At 39.6% G+C, this 19,869-nt stretch overlaps 1 protein-coding gene and 2 long non-coding RNA genes across 7 annotated transcripts in view; 2 read left to right on the forward strand and 1 right to left on the reverse strand.

The window, feature by feature from the left end:
- The window catches only part of LOC114157398 (diacylglycerol kinase eta), a 75,503-nt gene that overhangs the window by 4,845 nt on the left and 50,789 nt on the right, over positions 1–19,869 (reverse strand). For all 5 annotated transcript variants that reach the window (XM_028038331.1, XM_028038330.1, XM_028038333.1 and 2 more), the window contains 23 exons: positions 19,075–19,179; positions 18,751–18,883; positions 16,150–16,256; positions 15,892–16,017; positions 14,501–14,603; positions 13,148–13,307; positions 12,952–13,060; positions 12,451–12,590; positions 12,063–12,150; positions 10,940–11,031; positions 9,282–9,381; positions 7,380–7,445; positions 5,727–5,898; positions 5,539–5,637; positions 4,331–4,409; positions 3,932–4,039; positions 3,527–3,623; positions 3,308–3,415; positions 2,433–2,546; positions 1,425–1,559; positions 711–874; positions 501–606; positions 199–288 (listed from right to left, as the gene is read on the reverse strand). In XM_028038331.1, the coding sequence (XP_027894132.1) occupies positions 199–288; positions 501–606; positions 711–874; positions 1,425–1,559; positions 2,433–2,546; positions 3,308–3,415; positions 3,527–3,623; positions 3,932–4,039; positions 4,331–4,409; positions 5,539–5,637; positions 5,727–5,898; positions 7,380–7,445; positions 9,282–9,381; positions 10,940–11,031; positions 12,063–12,150; positions 12,451–12,590; positions 12,952–13,060; positions 13,148–13,307; positions 14,501–14,603; positions 15,892–16,017; positions 16,150–16,256; positions 18,751–18,883; positions 19,075–19,179 (2,601 nt within the window). The remainder of the gene's footprint in view (positions 1–198; positions 289–500; positions 607–710; positions 875–1,424; positions 1,560–2,432; positions 2,547–3,307; positions 3,416–3,526; positions 3,624–3,931; positions 4,040–4,330; positions 4,410–5,538; positions 5,638–5,726; positions 5,899–7,379; positions 7,446–9,281; positions 9,382–10,939; positions 11,032–12,062; positions 12,151–12,450; positions 12,591–12,951; positions 13,061–13,147; positions 13,308–14,500; positions 14,604–15,891; positions 16,018–16,149; positions 16,257–18,750; positions 18,884–19,074; positions 19,180–19,869) is intronic.
- On the forward strand, positions 4,385–11,057 carry LOC114157399 (uncharacterized). Its single transcript, XR_003598148.1, has 3 exons — positions 4,385–4,522; positions 5,495–5,659; positions 10,923–11,057. It is a non-coding gene; the product is annotated as an uncharacterized LOC114157399 (long non-coding RNA).
- LOC114157401 (uncharacterized) lies at positions 13,314–14,596 on the forward strand. Its single transcript, XR_003598150.1, has 2 exons — positions 13,314–14,436; positions 14,469–14,596. It is a non-coding gene; the product is annotated as an uncharacterized LOC114157401 (long non-coding RNA).

The raw sequence follows: 19,869 nt of genomic DNA on the forward strand, positions 1-19,869 counted from the left end.
TCATTGAAGGAGTAAAAAAAGTCTGAAACAGACACTCTCTAGTTCTCAACTCTACTTTTGTTTGTCTGCACAAAGTGCTTTTGTTTGGAAAGGCACACGTCCATAGATAAAGCTGCAGAGAACACAGGCTGAACAAAAACAGACTGCAGACGTTCAAATTGAAATGGAGAGAGAACAGTGATGGAGCTGAACTCTTACCAGGAGCTTTCCGTCCAGCAGCATGCTGGTCTCAGCCTGGAGGACTTTACTGCTGTTGACGATCTCCACTGCCGTGCTGCGGCTCAGACACTGAAGCACATAAAACAACCTCTGAATAAAACACTCAAATAATAAATCACCGTTTCAACTGTTACGTTTCTAAACTCAACAAACGTTTGGAAATCGCTGCGTTCACAAAACCAGCGAGGTCAACAGACTGCAGTTTGACCCGAGAGTCAAACACACGGCTGAGAATCTGTCCCCTCTCAAAGCGGCCATCTGCGTCTCCGTGGCGGTCTCACCTCGTTGCTGGACACCTTGGCCTCGGTGAGCACCAGGGCGGTGGCGTTCACGGCGTGAGCCAGCTCCTGCTCCACCAGCTTGTGGGTCTTAGCCGCCTCGCGGATTCTAACACGGAGGAGAGGAGAAAAAGTAGCAAAGTCATGATTGCTTAATTAAAGCAACTGTAACAACTGGTTACAGTAAAGACACTAGAAGCTAACGGCGCATACTTATTGATGAGCGTGTCGGCCACGATGCCCAGCTGCTGCACCTGGGCGCACTCCTCCTCGGTGAGGTACTCCATGGACTGCTGGGAGTTGAGGCGAGGCCTGGCGGCGCGGTAGCTGTCGATCTTCCTCTTGTCCTCCCACGACTTCAGCGTGCTCTCAAACGCCTGACCGGACGGAAACAAACGACAAAACTGATCTTCAATATTTAGAAAAGTTAAAGATATTCCCTCCATTTGCTGCAATTTCTTGTGTTTAGTGATGGAATAACACTTCCTCTGATTTTTTTAAACTCTTGTTTACCGATCCAGATCTGTTTTTGTTTAACATTCATAAAGCCTGTCGGTGTCTCATTATTTCGCCGGATCCAGGTCGTGCTTAAGGGGACTAACCAGTGAGCAAACACACTTTTGAGTGGCGAAGGAAACCATGGAAACAAACCGCCCAAACGCGCTCGGCTCGAGAGAGAGCTCTCAAAGGTTTGAGCAACATGAAGAGGGAGCAAACACAGAGAGGAAGGATTTGATTTAAGGAGTCCTGAAATAGAAAGGAAGAGTCAACAACATGAGCAGCAGACTCAGGACGATATCCAGCTGCAGACTCGTGACAGGAGACGTATTTCAGGCCATAATACTCTGTCAAACTGTCTTCAGTTTTGTTTTTGTGTTTTTACAGAAATGCTAATACGTTTTAGTATATCTGGATGTGTGAGCTCACCCTGTCTCTGGTGAGCATCTGAGCACGGTTCTTGTGCACAATCTTGACGATGCCGGGTGGCTGGATCCAAGCTTCCCCGTCCACCTGCACCGGGACGCCCTCGTCCCCCAGGATGGTGATCTTCACCTGCCGACACTGAGAGCAACACGGACAAGGTCTCTCACCTGCGCCTTGAAAACACACTCCTGCTTTAACAGTGATCTTGTCCACAGTTTCCTTGAGCGAACATTTAGAGATGCAGCATGAGACTTTTATACTGAAACTGGCAGTAGGTTAGAGCTGCAACTAATGATTAATTAAGTATTCGACTGTTCAGACGATTGACTGATTAATCGGGTAAAGAAATTAGCACATTATGCAGATTTTTCATTGTAAGCATTCTCTTTGCAATATCAGAAATACATAAAAAAAATTCAAGTAAACAAATAATTCAACTCATTTTTTTGAATAAGAAAATGTTAACATTTTATTATTAAAATGCAATTACACAGCTTTAGTGTGCGCACAATCATTTGTAGTAAAGCACATTGCAGGGCTAATCTGTTGATTATTTTTTTGGATTAACTGATTAATAATTAGCAAGAGTGTTAGAGTATTTTTATACATAATTTTAACCTGATTGCTATGCTACTTCTTTTTTAATCTTAAATGCAAAAGTACCTTTTCTTGAATTGTTCCTCCAGTGAACCATTAATCGATTACTAATTCAGCTAACGATTATTTCAATTATCACTTAATCGAAATTAATCTGATTAATTGTTCTGTATATAAGCATTTTTTAAGATGCACTTTTGTTCAAAATCATACAATCAAATTAACTGCAGTAAAACTTTACAGTGGATCTTTGAAATCAAACCTTTTGCTGACGATGTGCAACATTTTCTTCTTGCTCCCTGTTCACAGACTTCATTTTGTAGCTAAATTTACAGAATCCCTGCTGAAGAAAACCCTTTCCAGCTCATGTGCATAGGAAAGGTTTCTCACACATTTATTTTGAGCCTCTGTTACCTGAGTGATGCGGTGGTGCTGCAGGTTGATGACTCTGGACATGGCCATCTGCATGCTTCCAAACACCGCCACCACCTCCAGCTTCTTATCGTCGAACGACGGCGCTCCAAAGTTCTGAAGACACAAATTATTCAGTTTTCAAAAGTGGTGCTGCTTTTGGCGTCGGTGGCTGTTGTTGAAAAATGAAGTCAGAGGAAGCTTCAAAAGTTTCAATGCTGCTGTTTTTGAAAGAAACAGGAATCGGCTAAAGCTGGTGCAATGCACAAACAAAATCTTACAACATATCTTTGGTCTCGTTTCGGGCGCAAATATATGAGTCCACTTGAAATAAGACAAAATAAGCTGAATAACTTTTCAGAAAGACATAGGAGCTTGTTTTAAATAAATAATTATTTCAATAAAAGTGAAAAAACCCGCCAGTGGAACAAGATATATTATGAGAAAAAAATCTAATTCCACTGTATTTCACTTCTAACTAATACTTTCGATCTAGTTTCTAGCACAAATATATTAGTACACTGGAAATAAGACAAAACTAACTTTTCAGCAAGATGTAGGAGCTTTTTTACTACAATAATTCCTTAATATTGATGAAAAGTTAGAAGTGAAATAATCTGCCAGTGGAAAAATACTTTTTTCCCATACTTTGAGTTAAAATGTCTTGTTAGATTATTTAATTTGTGGCTGCTACTTCTCATCAATATTAAGGAATTATTGACTTAAAGCAAGCTCTCATATCTTGCAGTGCTACTTCTTAGTTTTGTCTTATTTCAAGTGTGCTAAGATGTTTGCAGGTCCTGTGTTGCTGCTGTTCTGTGTCTCTAGTTTTCATGGGCACCTCTTCCGTTTCAAAGGTGTGGATGCTGATTGCTCACATTGTCCTCTTTGGTTCCTCCCCAGAAGTTGATTCCTCCTGCATAGCTGGGAATGTTGAGGACTGCCAGGCCCTGCAGGCTCGGCAGCGACATGGCAACGCCGTCACACTGTGGAAAGAGAAGAAGAGTTCAGGATGACAGGGGGAAAATGTGCTGATGGAAGCAGCTAAACTTGTGATTCTGCTCATAAGAAGTTATGATGAGCTGCGTCTGTCTGACCTCCAACTGGACTCTCTGCTCCAGGTTCTTGTAAGTCTTCTGGACCAGCTCTTTGGTCCCGAGGACTCCGTACCACATCATGTTTTTGGTGCGACTACTGCGGATTGAGAAGTCAAGAGACAAGCATTCAAATTTACATTTCACTGAAGTCATCTGGTTTAAACATCAGAGATATCCTTTGAATCACATTTCTGAATCACACGACTGTGTTAGAGGGATTATACCACGAAATCTGGAGGCAGTAACAACTTAAAACCTTTAAAAAACAACTGCTGAATAAAAGAAAATAACAGAGGAAGAAAAACTGACTCGTTTGTTCAAATTTGAGTTTGAACATCTGTGAGTCTATGCTTGAAAACGACACAACAGGATTTGACTGCAAAGCGATTTGTCGTTGCTTCATACCTGCATTTTTTGGGATGCTCGTCCCTCTTGTTGTTGAACTCGAGAGAAATTTTGGCGTCCAGTCCGATGCCGAAGTAGTTATTCATCACACACTTCTCTGTGCACTGACTAGAGAAACATGCAGGTTTTTAGTTAATTCAGTTCCCATACCGCCTCATTCACATTTTCTCACCTTAAAATGCAAATATTTGTTTATTTTAATGGGGTTATATGTGATGAACACAAAGTAGTGAATAGCTAAAGTAGGCTTTTCAAAATGTTTCACAGATAGAATTTGCTCCATTTCATACAACTATAGAAAGTATTTCCTTTCAGAAGTCAAATTGCTGTTTTGTAATGAAAACTTTTGCTACTTTGTGTTGGTTTCTCCATTAGAGCTGGAGCTTGTGATGAACTTACACTGTGTCCTCGTTGAAGGTGACCACGTTCAGACTTTCTGTTTTCTCCAGGACGATGGGCGAGGTGGGACTCAAACCTCCTGGACACAATAATCTGATTTTAATATCATACATATCCTGGCTGAACATTTCTGGACTTATTATGAATGCAAGAGATCGATTATTGAGTTCATCTAAATCAACTGATTAATTGGTGAGCGTTAATTTTCTTTAAAATTTTAGGCAAAATTTTTCATAATATGCTGATTTAAAATAAAATAAAACATTAAATTTTAACATTTTGTGTCAGCTTGTGAAATACTCACATTATTAAATTTGAACATGTACATAAACAATAACAAAACCTCTGAAGTTGCTGATAATAAAAGATGAAAATAATAAAATATGAAAAACCTTTAATTCCCCATGAATAGAGAGATGTTTGTGGTTGCTCTTGAAAGAATACAGACATTTTCCTCAAAATCAAACGTGTTTATTGGAATGTTTCTTTTAACCCTCTAAGTCCTAAACGGCGCGCCAGCGATCCGGACAAATTTCCAGTACCGTAATTCCTCGACACTTTGCGCTATCTGAAAAAATTCCAACGGTTTCTGAAAGGTGAGACGTTGCGCTTTCCAGTCAATGTCGGGTTATTACGGTAACTCCTCTGCAGCTGTAGCAGGGAGTGAAATTAATCTGAGGGTTGTTGTTATGGATAAATGGGCAAATATATTTACGTTTATAGAGCTGCATACAATTAAAATAAGCAAAAATATCCAGGTGGAAATGTTAAATTTTGGACACAAAGGGTTTTAAGTCACGCTACACATTTTTTGCGTCCTCGCCTGCCAGTCATTATTGAAGAAGTTGACGCAGCTCCGCCATGCAGCTCGGCTGAATGAGCGCTATTAAGGTGAAACTTAAGGACTTGTTGAGTTTTTATATTTCTAAACAGAACCACATAAATAGCATTTTGCATCCCAATGCAGACTCTGTTTGGACCGTTTCTCTTTCCCATTCTGGGATCCCGCCGCCATATTTGTTTCTGTATCAACTGATAGCCAGCTACATGCTCTGCTGGAAGGTCTAAGTGGTCGTTATTACTTAATCGATTGGAACTAATTCTAATCTAATAAAACATTCATTCACAATTAATCACAGGTTGATTATTTTTTTTCATCACTAGGACTTATCACCCAGGGTCCCTGCTGAGCCTAATCTGACACCTACGTGTGTCGGCATCCTTCAGCTCTTCACTGTTCTCCCTGGTGATGGACGATGAAGACGGCATCCTCTGGACCTGCGTGTGTCTGTTCTGCTCATCAACCACTGAAACGACGGAGCTCAGTCAGTGAGTCGCTCAAAGCTTTTTGAATTAAAGCAGCAGTGGAGGGCGAAGCAGAGGAGGGGGGAGCTACCTTTCTCAGCCTGTTCGATGATCTGCCTCAGGGCTTTCTTCAGGCTGTTGGCTCGGAGCATCAGCTGCTCTTTGGACCGATACGTTTTGCCCTCAGAGCCCGACTCGCCGCCACTTTCACCAGGGCTTGAGCCGACACTCTCCTGGCTCGGTGCTGAACCTGCCGGCACCACCTGGGTGAAAGCAGATAGGAAACGTAAATCCCTTAACACCTGTAAGGCAAAATATGTTTTATACTTTTGGTGAAATCCCAGAAAGCTAATCCGTAGGAAATCGGCTACGTTTCACGAGTAGATCCACTGAAGTCCATCTTATGTCTACATTTTAACTGTGTGCGACAGGAAAAGGCTGAGGACGTTGCAAACATTTGCAGCGAGGCGAGCTGCAGGATCAGGGTCTGAAATCCTGTGCAGTTCTCAATTTGTCGAGCGGCAGCGTGAAATCCTTCTGACATTTCAGGGCTTTACTTTTATTTTCTCCATAAGATAAATCAATATGAGAATAAGGAAGGTTCAGCAGGAACAAAGCTGTGACTTTCAGGTTCCATCAGGAATCCTGATGAGATGAGGACACGTCCAAAAAACTAAGTTAACACAGTGAATATTTAGTATGCAGGACCTTGGAAACGTATTTACATCCCTTGGACTTTTCACATATTTTCATAATACAAACACAAACTGTGGTAAACCAGCACAACATCACCATTAGCTGTGAGGAAAATAATGATGATAAAAATAATTATTATATTAGCATCACTGTATATTAGCAGTGTATAAAAATAATATAGAATATCTGCAGGATTCAGCAAGTCAAATTTAAGACTTCTTAAGACCTTTTTAATCCCACTGTGAATTCAATTTAATACTGAAAAAACTAAATATAGGCGCTGCATTAGAATCAAACAAACCAAAAACCGTGAATATGGCTCATGGTGACAGAGGCTAAACAAGTTAGCTAGCTAGTGTATATTAGCAGCTAGTTGAGCCTCAAATGTCTCGAGTCAAAGAGTGCAAAGAAGATGTTTGTGTGCAACTCAAATTTCTTCCTGACAGAAAAATCTTGTGAGAAAAACGTATAGTCACAACCTTGTGAGACTTGTGATTAACGTATTTAAGGTAAACTTACATTTTTCAAAGAGAATTTCAGACCTTAATTTTAGACACACAAATCTAGGACTTTTTAAAGACTTTGTAAGGATTCACAGACATCTAGTTGGATTCAGCCTGCTGTCCTCTAAAAATAATCCCAATTAAATACTTTAGCTTAGGTCTTTAGCTTAAGTCTGTAAGAATTTAAATATATTATAGTGGTATGAATAACTTTAAAAATCATTCTGTGAACATATTGGATTAAAAGAACAGAGAAGCGTACATTAATGCAGTCATTTAATCTGACCAAACAACCAGAAAACAAAAACTAAAGAGAACAAATCCAAAAAAACTTGTGTTTATTCAAAATATTGTTCAGAATAAAAATAATTTTTGATATTTCTCTGCAGTAGTCCCTTAGATGAATCTTGCAGAAACTTACATCAAAGATGACAAGCAGGCCTACTTTGCTGGGGGGGTTTTATATATAAAATCCAACAATTTTGCTTGTTTTTCCCATTTTCCCGCAGCATGTCAGGCTCCTTTGATCATCACTGAACCTGTACCTGAGCTTCTGCTTCCTCGCTTAAGGCCTTCACCAGCGAATCCAGTTTCTCATTCAGCAGTGCGCACTGGGAGATAAACAGAGAGGAAGGATTGGACAGAAGTATTTCCATTGTTTAGACAGACTTCAAAGTCCGTTTTACAGTCACACAAAGAGAAAATAAAACAGTTTTGAGGATTAAAGCACAGGATTAATGCACAAAAGCTTTGGAAATGAAATTACAATGTGACCAGGGTTAAAAGACCGATGTTTGTAAAAGACATTCCCTCCTGCAGTTTGCGCCATTAACTTTGGTGACACAGCAGCTCTAAGACTGTCTGCACCATTAGACTTCCTACAAACTGAGCCTAGCTGATGAGTAAGATTAAGACTGGAAGAGATTTGTTTATAAAGTAGCTGCACCCATCTAATTTATGAATCATTTAAATAAGATCGGTATTTGGATACTGATACAATCTAAACACAAGACAGATTATATTAATGTATTTGCATTTTGCCAATTTTGTCCTTTTAACACAAGTAACAACGCTTACATAAAGAAAAGAAAATTCCTCTGGATTCCCTGGATTTCATTACTGAAAAAGCAATGCAGGCAATGCCTCAGCATCAATATAATAAGTCATGTAAGGCAAGGAGATTAAACGTTACTGTTTCTATGCAGCATGTGGCTGATTATTTCTTTAAATTTCTTTTGTCAGAAGGGAAACTTTAAATAATTCAGGAAAAAATAATATTTGTGCCCCCTTCTTGGACAACATACCATTAAAGTTCAAAACTAACAACATAAAGTCTGACAGAGAATAAAACGTGTACAAAAAAAGAGTTAAAAAAATTCAAAAGGTTCAGGCAGCACTGATTTCGATCTCTCCTTTTTGAAGTTTTGATAAAGAAAATCTGGCCAGTGCTTTTTAATCAGGCATGCAGCATGTATGCAGATTACCTGTTCTCAGTCAACAGTGTCGGGTTTTCAGAATAATTACATAAAATAGGGAGGAAATGGAAGCAAATGTGCTTACATTTTAAAATCAATGATATGGAATCGTAATGACAGTTTAGGTGATTAAAGTGTTTTTTTTATATATCAGATATGAATGTTAGCCTTCATGATGTGCCTATAACAAACATCACCACTTAAAATACTCAAACGCTGTTAATGACATCACAACTATTTAAAAACAGGATTTCTGCAGGACTCAACTCAAATGTAAGACTTTTTAAGACGTTTTTAAAAGATTTCATGGATTAAACTTCAAACTTGCCTCACAACAGAAATGTGAAGGTGTTTGTGGGTGACTCAAACTTTTGCCTGACAGAAAAGATCCACGAGAAAAAAAACTACATAAAATAGTCCTGCCACAACAAAATTTAAGACATTAAAGGCCAATTTACATGACCTTAAATGGTATTTTAAGGCATTAATTTGAGATACATGAATTTTAGACTTTTTAAGGATGCAGACTGTGTAAAAAGCATAAAAAATGGGAGATCAATACTGGGTGAAATTATTTTTTTCCCCCTATTTCTACTGTAGCATTTTAGCTGAAGAAACAGCTAAAAATGCCATTAGACATAAACAGATCGGTTCCTCAGCTCATCCTCCCAATGTTTGAAATATAAAACTGCAATAATGACCATATTATCCTATTTGAATTGTAAATTTAAATTGTTTTGCACTTTTTTATTGTAGATGTAAGAATACATGTCATATGCAGGACTAGAAATTACACATATAATCCTCCAAAATGACTCCCGCACATGAAGAAGTAATAAAACTTGATGTTGTGCAGCGTTTTGTAGTCACTCCATTATAAACACACACACACACCTCCATCAGTCCACGGGGCCGGCGTTGGTGTTATACAAGTGCTTACATAACCCACACACACAATTAAACACACTTTACCTTCTTTGCCATGGCATCTGCCTCCTCCTTGTTCTCTGTGGCTCTCTCGTACGCTTTCCCCACCTCTGCCACAAAATCGTTCACCGTCCCACACAGGAACCTGCCGACACGGGCGAGATCCGGCTTAGTGCTCGGCATCAAGCATATGATGCCTGATGATTGACATGCTGGAGATTTGATGACTCATGACGCTGGGGGGTTGATATTCACACACGCGGCGGCGGCGATCTGCTGCTGCCTACAGAGTCACTGTTTACTCACATCTGGCACTTTGCTGCTGGGTGAGTCAGCAGGCAACTTTCTCCAAACTCACACTGCACTTAGTAAAGATAAAATCATCTTAAGCGAGTTAAACCGCCTGTTCTTTCTTGTTTTGCCTTGATTGGATTTGGGATTTGTGTGTATTTTAAAATTAATAATGGGGAGTGAAAAAGCAGAATGATGCCAATTTTACCCAAAAAAGAAAAATAAACATTCTTCAAATCTAAAAGCAGCTTGTCTTCCTCATCAGCGTGAGGCCATTGAGCTTTGTTAATGTTCAGAGGCAACCATTAGAGCTGTACTTTATGCTGGTGAAATGTCTTCACATATATGACAGTAAAGTGAATATCAGCAGTGACAAATTCAACACAGTCAAAATCCATTTTGTTACCGACTGAACGTCCGTACACGCACTGCAAAAATACAAAAATCTTACCTAGAGCAAATATTTTAGTAAACTTGAAATAAGACAAAACTACAAGTAACTTTTAGGAAGAATTAGGAGCTTGATTAAGTGAATAATCCCTTAAAACAGAAAAAAAGTACACTAAAAACATTTTTCTCATGTTATAGGTGACATAATATGCCAGTGGAACTAGTATGTTTTTAAATGAATTATTTAGATAAAATAAGCCCCTTCATCTTGCTGAAAAGTTACATTTGATAGATATTCAAAATAAAAACACACATTTTATTTTCTCAATGTCTGAAGTTAAATCAGATCAAACTTTTTTAGTTTTAACTTTGATAAAATTACCAAAATTATTTCTATTTGCTAATTGACAAGGACATTTTTTATTATTATTTTTTGTAACTTTCCTCGAATTCAAAAGTTTACATACATTTTGGTCGTTATCAGTGATAACAGTTTTTCTAAATGTATGACCTGGGTCAAATCTTTTCCTGTTAGTTAGTTTTGTCTTATTTCAACTGTACACTAGAAACTAGCAGCTACTAGTGGTAAGATTTAGTTGTTTTACAGTGCAGAATACTTTTCCATGTATCTAACGTGAAGCAGGTCAGAACCGTTTCCATCAGTTTAATGCAACAAACCAAATGGTGGAGAAAAGTGCTGTGTAATGGCGGCTAAGCTAAGACTGCTGTGCACTAATGCAGTCAGACGAGCCCTAAATAACGCTTCATCCCTCTCTTCCACTTAGACGTGTGCACACACTCGCGCCTTTAAGTGCATGTTTGCACTTAAAACAAGATCAGAGCAGGAAATCGATACCTGCTGACCGGACATTCGCTCGTGAAGACTCTTTTTCTCATTATCGTTGACGCTCTCTTTCCCCTGGTTTTACAGCTCATCCTTCCACACCTTTCTTCCTCCTTGTATCTACACTTCAACCTGTGTTCCTGTTTCCTGTTTTAATGCAGGAATTCGTGGCACATACTTGGCGGAGGAGATGACGTCGCTGTGCTTGTCAGAGTCCAGGATCTTGGCCAGGTGGCAGGCGACGGAGTCTGCATACTGAGTGATGTGGATCTGAAGCATGAATAAAGAAAGCCACCAGTAAACCACAGAAACAAGACTGGTTTTTTTGGGGGGGGGAGTAGTGAGGGTTACCTGATTGTAAAAAAAAAAAGAAATCCCTGGAAAGGATGGATTTTGATTTAACTGAATCAGAAATCATGTCTGCATAGCTTTATCTCTGGTGTGATAACGTCAGGTCATAAATCCAGCTAGCTCAGATGGTAGCCATCTGCTAACAAACCCTGCTAACTAGCTAACAAAGGTTTATTAGCTAGCTAGCTAGCTGGAAATGTATAATAAGCAGGTGGTTAACAGTAACAAAACACAGTGAAGATGTCTGAGTTTTTAAATTTTAATGAATTTCTGACATTTAAAGGAATACATTTTACGTATATAAATTTAAGACTTTTCAAGGATGTGCGAACACCCTGTTATTGTAAAAACTTCAGGACTCTTAAGAAGCCAATTTTCGCAGTAGTTTCCTCACGGAGAGCTTTGCATACATTAACATCCCTCGCTGTAAATTAGCAGTCAGATGCCAGATGCTCTATGAAGTTTATACCCCAGAGTAGTCGTGGATTACTAATTAAAGTTCACAGAGGTAATGATCAGCTGCAGAAGGTATACATAAGACAAGATTATCTTCACTAAAAAAAAAATTTTTTTAAAGTGAGATTAAGCTGCTGCAATAAAATACCATTTTTAAGGGTGTTTTGTGGCCAAATTATTATTGCTTTTCACTCCTGCGGTTTTCTTTAAAAAAGCAACCAGAGGGACAGTGGAGTAGAGATGAACAGTCTTATTAACCGCCTCCATCACATTAGCAGTGCAGTGTCAAAGTTCAGCTTTCATTCCAAACACACAGCTGCCCTTCGTCAACACCGCCGCCCTGAGGTTTGGCTCTGATTGCCTTGGCTTCCCTTCGCTACTCCCAGCAGTTGTTTACCAAAACAACGCCTCAGAGGTTTTTATAAGCCCCGGTTTTTATGGATGCTATCTGTCGACGGCAGGCAGCCTCCTCAAAGTGCTGCGGGCTGATTTACCTGCGGCGGAGCCTCGTGGCTGTCGTCTTCCTTCACGGTGGGCGTGTGTTTATTGGTGGGGGGCACCTCGTATGTCATTACGCTCCATCTGAAAACACACACATGGGCGACAGGCCTAACATGAAACACTTTATCAGCGGCTGATCAGGTGGGAAGCAGAGGGAGGCGGCGGGGGAATTTGAAAGCGGCTGACAGGAGATCAAGAAAAACTCGACAGCAGTTTAAACTTGGAGCGAAAAAACTTTTTTTTTTCTTCTGAATTTTTTAACAGCTTTAGTCTTCAAACAGTCCTGAACTCTCCATAACAACAATAAGTCACAAAGTGCATAAGCTGACACTGAACTCTGCTGGAAAGCTTGGACGTTACAACTTCTCTCCAGGTTCTTACCGGTCCAGCATCTTGGTGGTGGCTCTCTCCAGCTTCTCCAGGATCTGCAGCAGCTGGGCGTCGTCGTCGCACAGGCCGCCCCAGCCCAGAACGCGGGCCAGGTCGTTCCCCGTTCCCAGGGGAAGGACTCCGAGCTGGCACTGAGGAGAGGCAGAAGGTGGACAGACGTCAGGTCATGCTCGGCGAAGGGGGATCAAATCTCATTTCACAGACTACTTGGTTATTAATTAACAGAACACGGATCTGGAATTAAAACCGTGTCGGTGCGGATGTGAGACGGCGTTAATGCCACAGTGATTAGTGGAAATAGCCAGTGCCTTTGCAGAAACTCAGAAACTTATTCAATGAATAAGAATATTTTATAAACATTTTATTTTAAAAAAACATTGTTTAAGTAGGTATTAAACATACTTTTTTTCCCCCCCTCTTTGTTTATACAGCTTGTCATGAGTGGATGTCCATGTGGATGACCGGCACTGTGTTTCTCATCCATGTTCTCACCTGTTTATGCAGGTTGAGCTTGTCGAGCTCCGACAGCACCCAGCCCACGCTGCCATCTCCACCGCACACCAGGATGCGAAACGTCACGAACTTCTGGAAGAGCCGCAGCCTGCGAACCGGAAGAGAGGATCACCGCGGAATGTGGATGGGCGTTGTGAGGTCAGAGAATCGATATTTCGTCAAAAACAGGACGTACCCGAGCTCTGGTCCTCCGTTCATCAGGTCGAAGACTTGAGCCGGGTTCAGAAGCTGCTTGAACTTGCGGAGGAACTTCACCCCCTGGTTGTCGCCGCTCTTGGAGTTCACCAGGACCAGGAGAGGGCTGGCACAAGATCCAGAGGTGGCCTTCCAGAAACCTAACGGCAAGGATTGGAAATTAAAGAAAAATAAAATGTAAAAAAAACAGCTACACTCTAAATTGACGAGTCTGAAAAATATCTGAACTGGATGCATCAGGAAATCAGCCGATTGCTAAACGATCGATTAGTGACCGACCGCAAAGTTAAAAATCAAGCCTTTCTTTCAGTCAGTGTTTGTCTACTGAGGCTGGCCTGGCAACACTCTTCAGTGTGAGCATTGCTACTGAAAAAAACTTAATCAAAGCTAGTCTGTCTGTTTTATACTTTAAGTCCCGGTCTATTTGCATTGAAAATATGGAAATAGGAAATGTTACAAGTTTTTTGGAAAAAGGATGAACAATAATACGGAAAACGCAGGAACCGATGTTTATTATCTATGCTATCAATGCTAAGCAAGCTAACAGTGCTCGTCACTCATTTAAGATGCTAAAGAAAGCTTAAAATGTCAACTCTCTAACTTGTTTCTGTTTTCCTCCAACACACACTTGGTGTGACGATGCCTCTGCTACTAAATAACTAATCATTGATCTGGACAGAAAGGCTCCTGTGTAGAAACAACGAGTTCAGAAGTGATATGAAAAATCAGACTGTTTTCCTGTTCAAATAAATCTAAATAAATATTTATCTTTAGAAAGACGTGTTTCCACAAATTATGCCCCGTAAACAAGAAGGTTTTACTGGATTTATAGACCCGCTGTGGTGATGAGACAGAAATCTTTCAGCTGTTTGAGAAAATGACACAAAAAAAAATTCAGAAAGAAAGAAAAATATAACTTTGTTGGTATTTACAGCTCCTACAGAGAGATATCAGCATTTCTGTAGCTTGTTTTTGTATTTAAAGGGCAATGTTTATTCATAAAAAGCTGTAAACAAGTGAAAAAATAAATACGACTTACAAATGAAAAGTTGACAAAATCTAAATTTATGACTCCATTGTAAACAAAACAGAAAAATGTCTGCAGATATTTAGAGAATATAATAAAGTCATTCTTCAAGCCGTGGCTCTTAACATCAACCTGTTCCCAGCATTTAGACCAGACCAGTGAGATTCCTTGGCTTTTTCTCCCTTCTGTCGGTTCCACAGAACATAGAAAAGTAGGTTGCGTGTGTGTGGGTGGGTGTGTGTGTGGGGGGGTGCGTGGGTGGGTATGTGTGTAGGTGTGTGGGTGGGCGTGTGGGTGCTGTCTCACCATCTGAGTCGATGCTGTTAAGTGCAGTGGGTGGGATGATTGAGACTCGACATTGGCCCAGGGGACACACCTTCCCCATTTGTTCTTTACAGCTGTTATGCACCTGAAAGTACACACACACACACACACACACACACACACCCACACACACACACACACACACACAGTGATTTGGTGGACACAGTAATTGTAGATTTCAGTGGTGGCAGAAAGGTCGTTACATCCCACTGAAACCCACCAAATGCCAGTTCTGTAACCTTTACAAATGCCATTCTGGATCATTTGTGCTTGTGCCTCTCTGTGTGTTTTTATGTGCTCAGGATTGGACTTTGTGTACTCCACAAGAAGCCTGTGGTAAGTGGGAGTGGGGGAAAGTAGAAGCGTGGCGCTCTGTAGGATCTGCTGAGAACAGCCAGCTCAGCGGTCAGATTCGGATGTATTTATCCAGGTTTTTCTTTTTTTTCACAACGTGGATAAAACGTTTCCCCTCTAGGGTTCCAAGATGGCGCCCATATGCACATGTTTATGTTTGTCTTTCTGTACTGAAATGTAATGCATTTTTTCTTTAGGATCAATAAAGTACAACTGATTGATTTTAAAATGTTTGTATCAACAAAGCAGTTGTAGAGTAATCGATTACTAAAATAATTAGTAACTGCAGCCCCACAAATTACAACGCAGCAAAGTCTGCTGTAGTTTTGTCTTCTGTCCATTTTTACTCTTTTGCTTCATAAACTCAGACGTATCACACGTTGGCATTAATGATAAACCCATTGGGTAACACTTTACTTGATGGGGTGTGACTGACATGACACTGTCATAAATACGACAAAACAACCTGTTATGAAGATGAAGGAGTTTACAACTGTTGTCATGACGCATCATTTGGTAAATAATGACACTTTCAATGCAAAGTTGCATTAAAAGTCCATTAAAAGTGCCAACTAAATATAAAGTGTTACCCAAATGGGTTTAGGAACAGCGATAGTTTTCATCTTTTGAATTTGGTTGAGGCACTTTACAGACATCTTTATATAGAAAGACATGTTTCGGAAGCTGCTTTGCTACATTCTGTTACATTTCCTTGTGAAAGGACGATGTGACGAACGTACTGTCTGCACAGAACACTCTGTAACGAGTTCATATCCAACATTTTTAAAGTCTTGCATCAAAAGAAAAAAACCCCCAAAACAAAACAATAAGAAGCTCTGATGCTGTTATAAACCCGAACCGGAAACTCCCTATGGCTCCAATTTCATCTTCATCCCTGATGACGCCGCGTTTCATTTAAACTTCTCTTGAGCTAAAAATAACTTTCGGCTCTAAACAAACGACGCTGATGTGAAATGACAGTTTTTGACAGGAAGGAGGCTGAGATCAATCCCACTCACGATGGCCTTGCACCAGAGGCAGCGCCAGTCCTGCAGCCGCCGCACGCTGCCGCAGTTCTTGTCACACACCACGCATTTAGCGCTGACGGGCAGGTTGCCTTCCAGCCACTGGTGTGGCATGGACACCTGAGAACAGACACAGGAAACACAGCAACGTGATGAAAGCACTTTGCTAAAGTGGAATGGCCTGTTTCTGGGTGTCTTTGTTCAGAGAAAAACGTAGAATTTTATGAAGAGTAGAGCTGATGAATGTCTCACCCCGTCCTCGTCCTCAATGATCTCGTTCCCTATGGAAGCCAGCGTGGTCCACTTGCAGTTGTTGGTGGAGCGAACAGCACAGCGCTTGTGAGCCTTGAACTTGCAAACTGAAAAAGAAAAAACTTCTTTTTAAAGTTTTAGTTTTAACTACAGCTTGTCTTGAGGTTTGTCTGTTGAACATCTCGTAACAGTATGGATGTAATTTTTCCACATTTTGTCATATTTTAACTAAATGCTTTGAACCAACTCAAATTGGACCATAATTCTGAAGTGAAAAACGAGCAATAAATGACTGTTAAATTGGTGAGAGAAAATGGCAATTTTCAAATCTCGCTTTAGATTCTCAGTTGGATTCAGGACTTTTTAAATTACTTTAAGTGAAACTTCAATCATGATGCTGCCACCACCGTGTTTTACAGTAAAACACAAACTCTTAGCAAGTATATTTTATCTAATTTATAATGCAAATGTCTTAGTGCATAAGACAAAACTAACTTGCAAGTAACTTTTCAGCAAGATGCAAGAGCTTAATAATGATTTTAAAAGGTACTAGTTCCACTTACAGATTATTTTACTTACAACAAAATATTTTTCCAACGTTACAAGTGAAATAATCTGTCAGTGGAACTAGTACTTTATCAATATTAAGGAACTATTAACTTAAAAAAATCTCTTATTTCTTGCTAAAAAATTACTTGCTATCTGGTTTTGAGTGAACTAAGATATTTACACTAGAAACTAGACGAAAAGAAATACTGATGTGAGATTTTGTGTTTTTGCAGCGATAGTGTTGGTGTCTTCAGGCTGATACGCAGCACTGGTTTCCTGCCAGACAAAATGTTTTACATTTTACTGTGAAATTTGATCTTTGTTGACGTCAGCCAGCTTATTTCATACGTCAGCTATGTGGTTTCAGCTAAACTGCAACATGACTTCTTATTATGGGTTTTCTTGTTGTTAATCTTCCATAAAAGGTGAACCAGCAGTTGTTCTCTTGACAGCGTCGTCCATCCGCAGCAGTGGATTTCTGCAGCGGGTTACTTGGCTGCTTCCCTGATTAATGCTCTTCTAGCACAATGATGGATTGGGTAGTCTTCAAAAGCCTGGGGTGTTATTTCACGACTGAACTTTGTAACTTCAAACGTCATCGCTGACCTGTGTGCTGCGTTCGTCGCTCTTCGTGTTTCGGGTTGTTCACTCATGTTCTCCAACAAAACTCTGAGGCCTTCGCAGAAACACTATTCACGTTTTAGGTGGATTCTAAAGACATTTAAGGTTTTATTTATAAGAGTCATGTGAAAGGTTTCAGATTTTCCTTTGTAAAAGAACAAATTTACACATAACATTAAAACTATGTTTTGTATGTTTTGTTTTTTCCCCAACATCACATTTACACAGCAAAAACACAAAGTGGTTGTGGTCTGGTTTCTAGTGCAAATATCTTAGTAGACCAAACTAACTTACATTAATGCTTCTTTAAAATCCATAAAAAGACATAGTTCCACTGGCATGTTATTTAATTTATAACAAAAGGTTTTTTCTTTGATACAAATGAAATAATCTGCCAGTGTAACTAGTACTTTTTGGCATTTGTAAGGTGATATTCACTTAAAACAAGCTCTGATATCTTGCTGAAAAGTTAATGTTGCCTTATTTCAAAAATATTTGCACCAGAAACTAGATCAAAAATACTTAGCATGATTTTGTGTTTTTGCAGTGTGTGTACTTCTTTGTGTTGGACAACCAAATAAAATCCCAATTACATAAATTGACAAATTAAAAGTTTAAAAGAGAATGAATATTTTTGCAAGGCAACATATGCAAAATCCCTTATTTTGGTCTGTTTAAGCTTTTTTGCCCAGCTCGTATAAATGTACTTGTAAAAGCAGAAACTGCAGAAAGCAACGACTGTGTGGCATTTATGTTTAATCATTTATCAAGATGTGGGACTTGACAATCTGGTTTGATTCTTGTTTAAGCTTTGCATGCAAAGCTGATAACTGCTGGTTAGTAATTTTGCTGTTTGCTGCACTGGATTTGTGCAGGAGTCTGGATTGTTCTTAGAGAAATTTTAACCTGAATAGTAATAAAACACGTTTATTGGAACCTGAGCTCAAGACATTATATGAGTTCAGATTTTCCGGTTTGATATGAAAGATGGTGAACCGCAGCTATCACTTAGTCAAATCTGCCTTGAAGGAAAGAGTTATAAATCTCTGTCAACGCTGAACACCAAGAAGAAGAAAAAATGCTTCATTTAATACGACATAATGTTTAAATAAATAGAACTAGCTCAAAGCTTCAGCTGCTATGCACCACAAATCTGGAACAAACTTCTGGAAAACTGCAAGACATCCGAAACACTGAGCTCCCTTAAATCAGGACTAAAAACCCAGCAGTTCAGAGTTGCCTTTGAACAAGTAATAATGGATCATTGATTAACTTAAATGATATGTATTGATGATGGTGAAATATGCAACCCAAATAAACTTGGTTGGAAGCACTTACAGCTAACTTCAGCTCCCAATTGGTGTGTGTACAGATGCTATATCCAATTACTACTTATAAAATGTGTGTGGGTGTGTATGTGTGTGTGAGTACCTTCACAGGACAGGCCGTGGGAGGTGACGCCTGGCAGGGCTTCCTTGCAGACGTTGCAGAAGGTGGGTCTGGCGTGTGAGCAGGCGTACCAGTTGTGCATCCCAGAGAAATGCTCCATGTTGAACTGGCTGGCCTGGGCCGAGCAGAAGACAATTTTGTGTCAAACTGACACTATAAAGGCTGCAGAAAATGTTACACAGTTGATCGAGAAACTTTAATATGGAAGACAGTGGGGGGAAAAGACAGAAGGCAAAGATAAGAGAAAGAGGATCGTGTTGAAGTTACTCCATAAGGAAAGCAGAGTAGGAGATTAGAGACGCTCACTTCATAGGTTTCCCATTTCTGAACGGATTTAAGAGCCGTGATCCAGTCCTCCATTTCCTTCCTGCTTTCAGCACAAAGCATAAGTTTACGAAACGGGGTGATCACCTGTGAAGGACAGAGGCGCGTTCTGAGATTAGCACATTTTTACTAAAACAAATCTGACGTATTTGTATTTATTTCAACGTTAAAAATTGATCAAACAAACCAGGCTCGCTGATTTCTAAGCTCTATGTGTTTAGTACTTAAAAGTTAAATACAGCTCAGTCTGATGAATGTCTCCACTTGTATCTAAAGAAAAAACAATTTTGAACTTCTGATGGCAAAACAAAAATTACCATAAGGTGTGCCAACAGCATACAAATGAGAGCCTCTAATGAGAAACATGCATCCTGCACAAACAATCTTCCAAACTCCTACAGATGTTTAACTCAGACTTTAACTCAGTAAACACTCATTAAAGGAGTTACTTTTGCAACATTATGACTTAATCTTCAGAATAAATGGGAAATTTAGAGTATCAAAGATGTTGCACGTTTACCTCGGCTGCTATTAGTTACATGTAGGGAAAAATATGGAGGGAATCTTAGTATTTAACTATTTAAATGTAGAGTTGCACCGAGAAAAAGGTTGGTGACTGAGATCAGTTTGTTTTGTCCTGAATCGGATTCAATGAGGCTGGCTGAAAACTCAAAAATCAGATTTTTTGTATTTAAATGAACATGTAATAAAAAGTGATGAATGGTTGCAGTAGCAACACTCTTTGGTGTGAAAGGTGTTACAGATGTAAGCAGATTT

The sequence above is a fragment of the Xiphophorus couchianus genome, chromosome 14, assembly GCF_001444195.1.
Source record: "Xiphophorus couchianus chromosome 14, X_couchianus-1.0, whole genome shotgun sequence".
In the NCBI taxonomy this organism is placed as follows: Eukaryota; Metazoa; Chordata; class Actinopteri; order Cyprinodontiformes; family Poeciliidae; genus Xiphophorus; species Xiphophorus couchianus.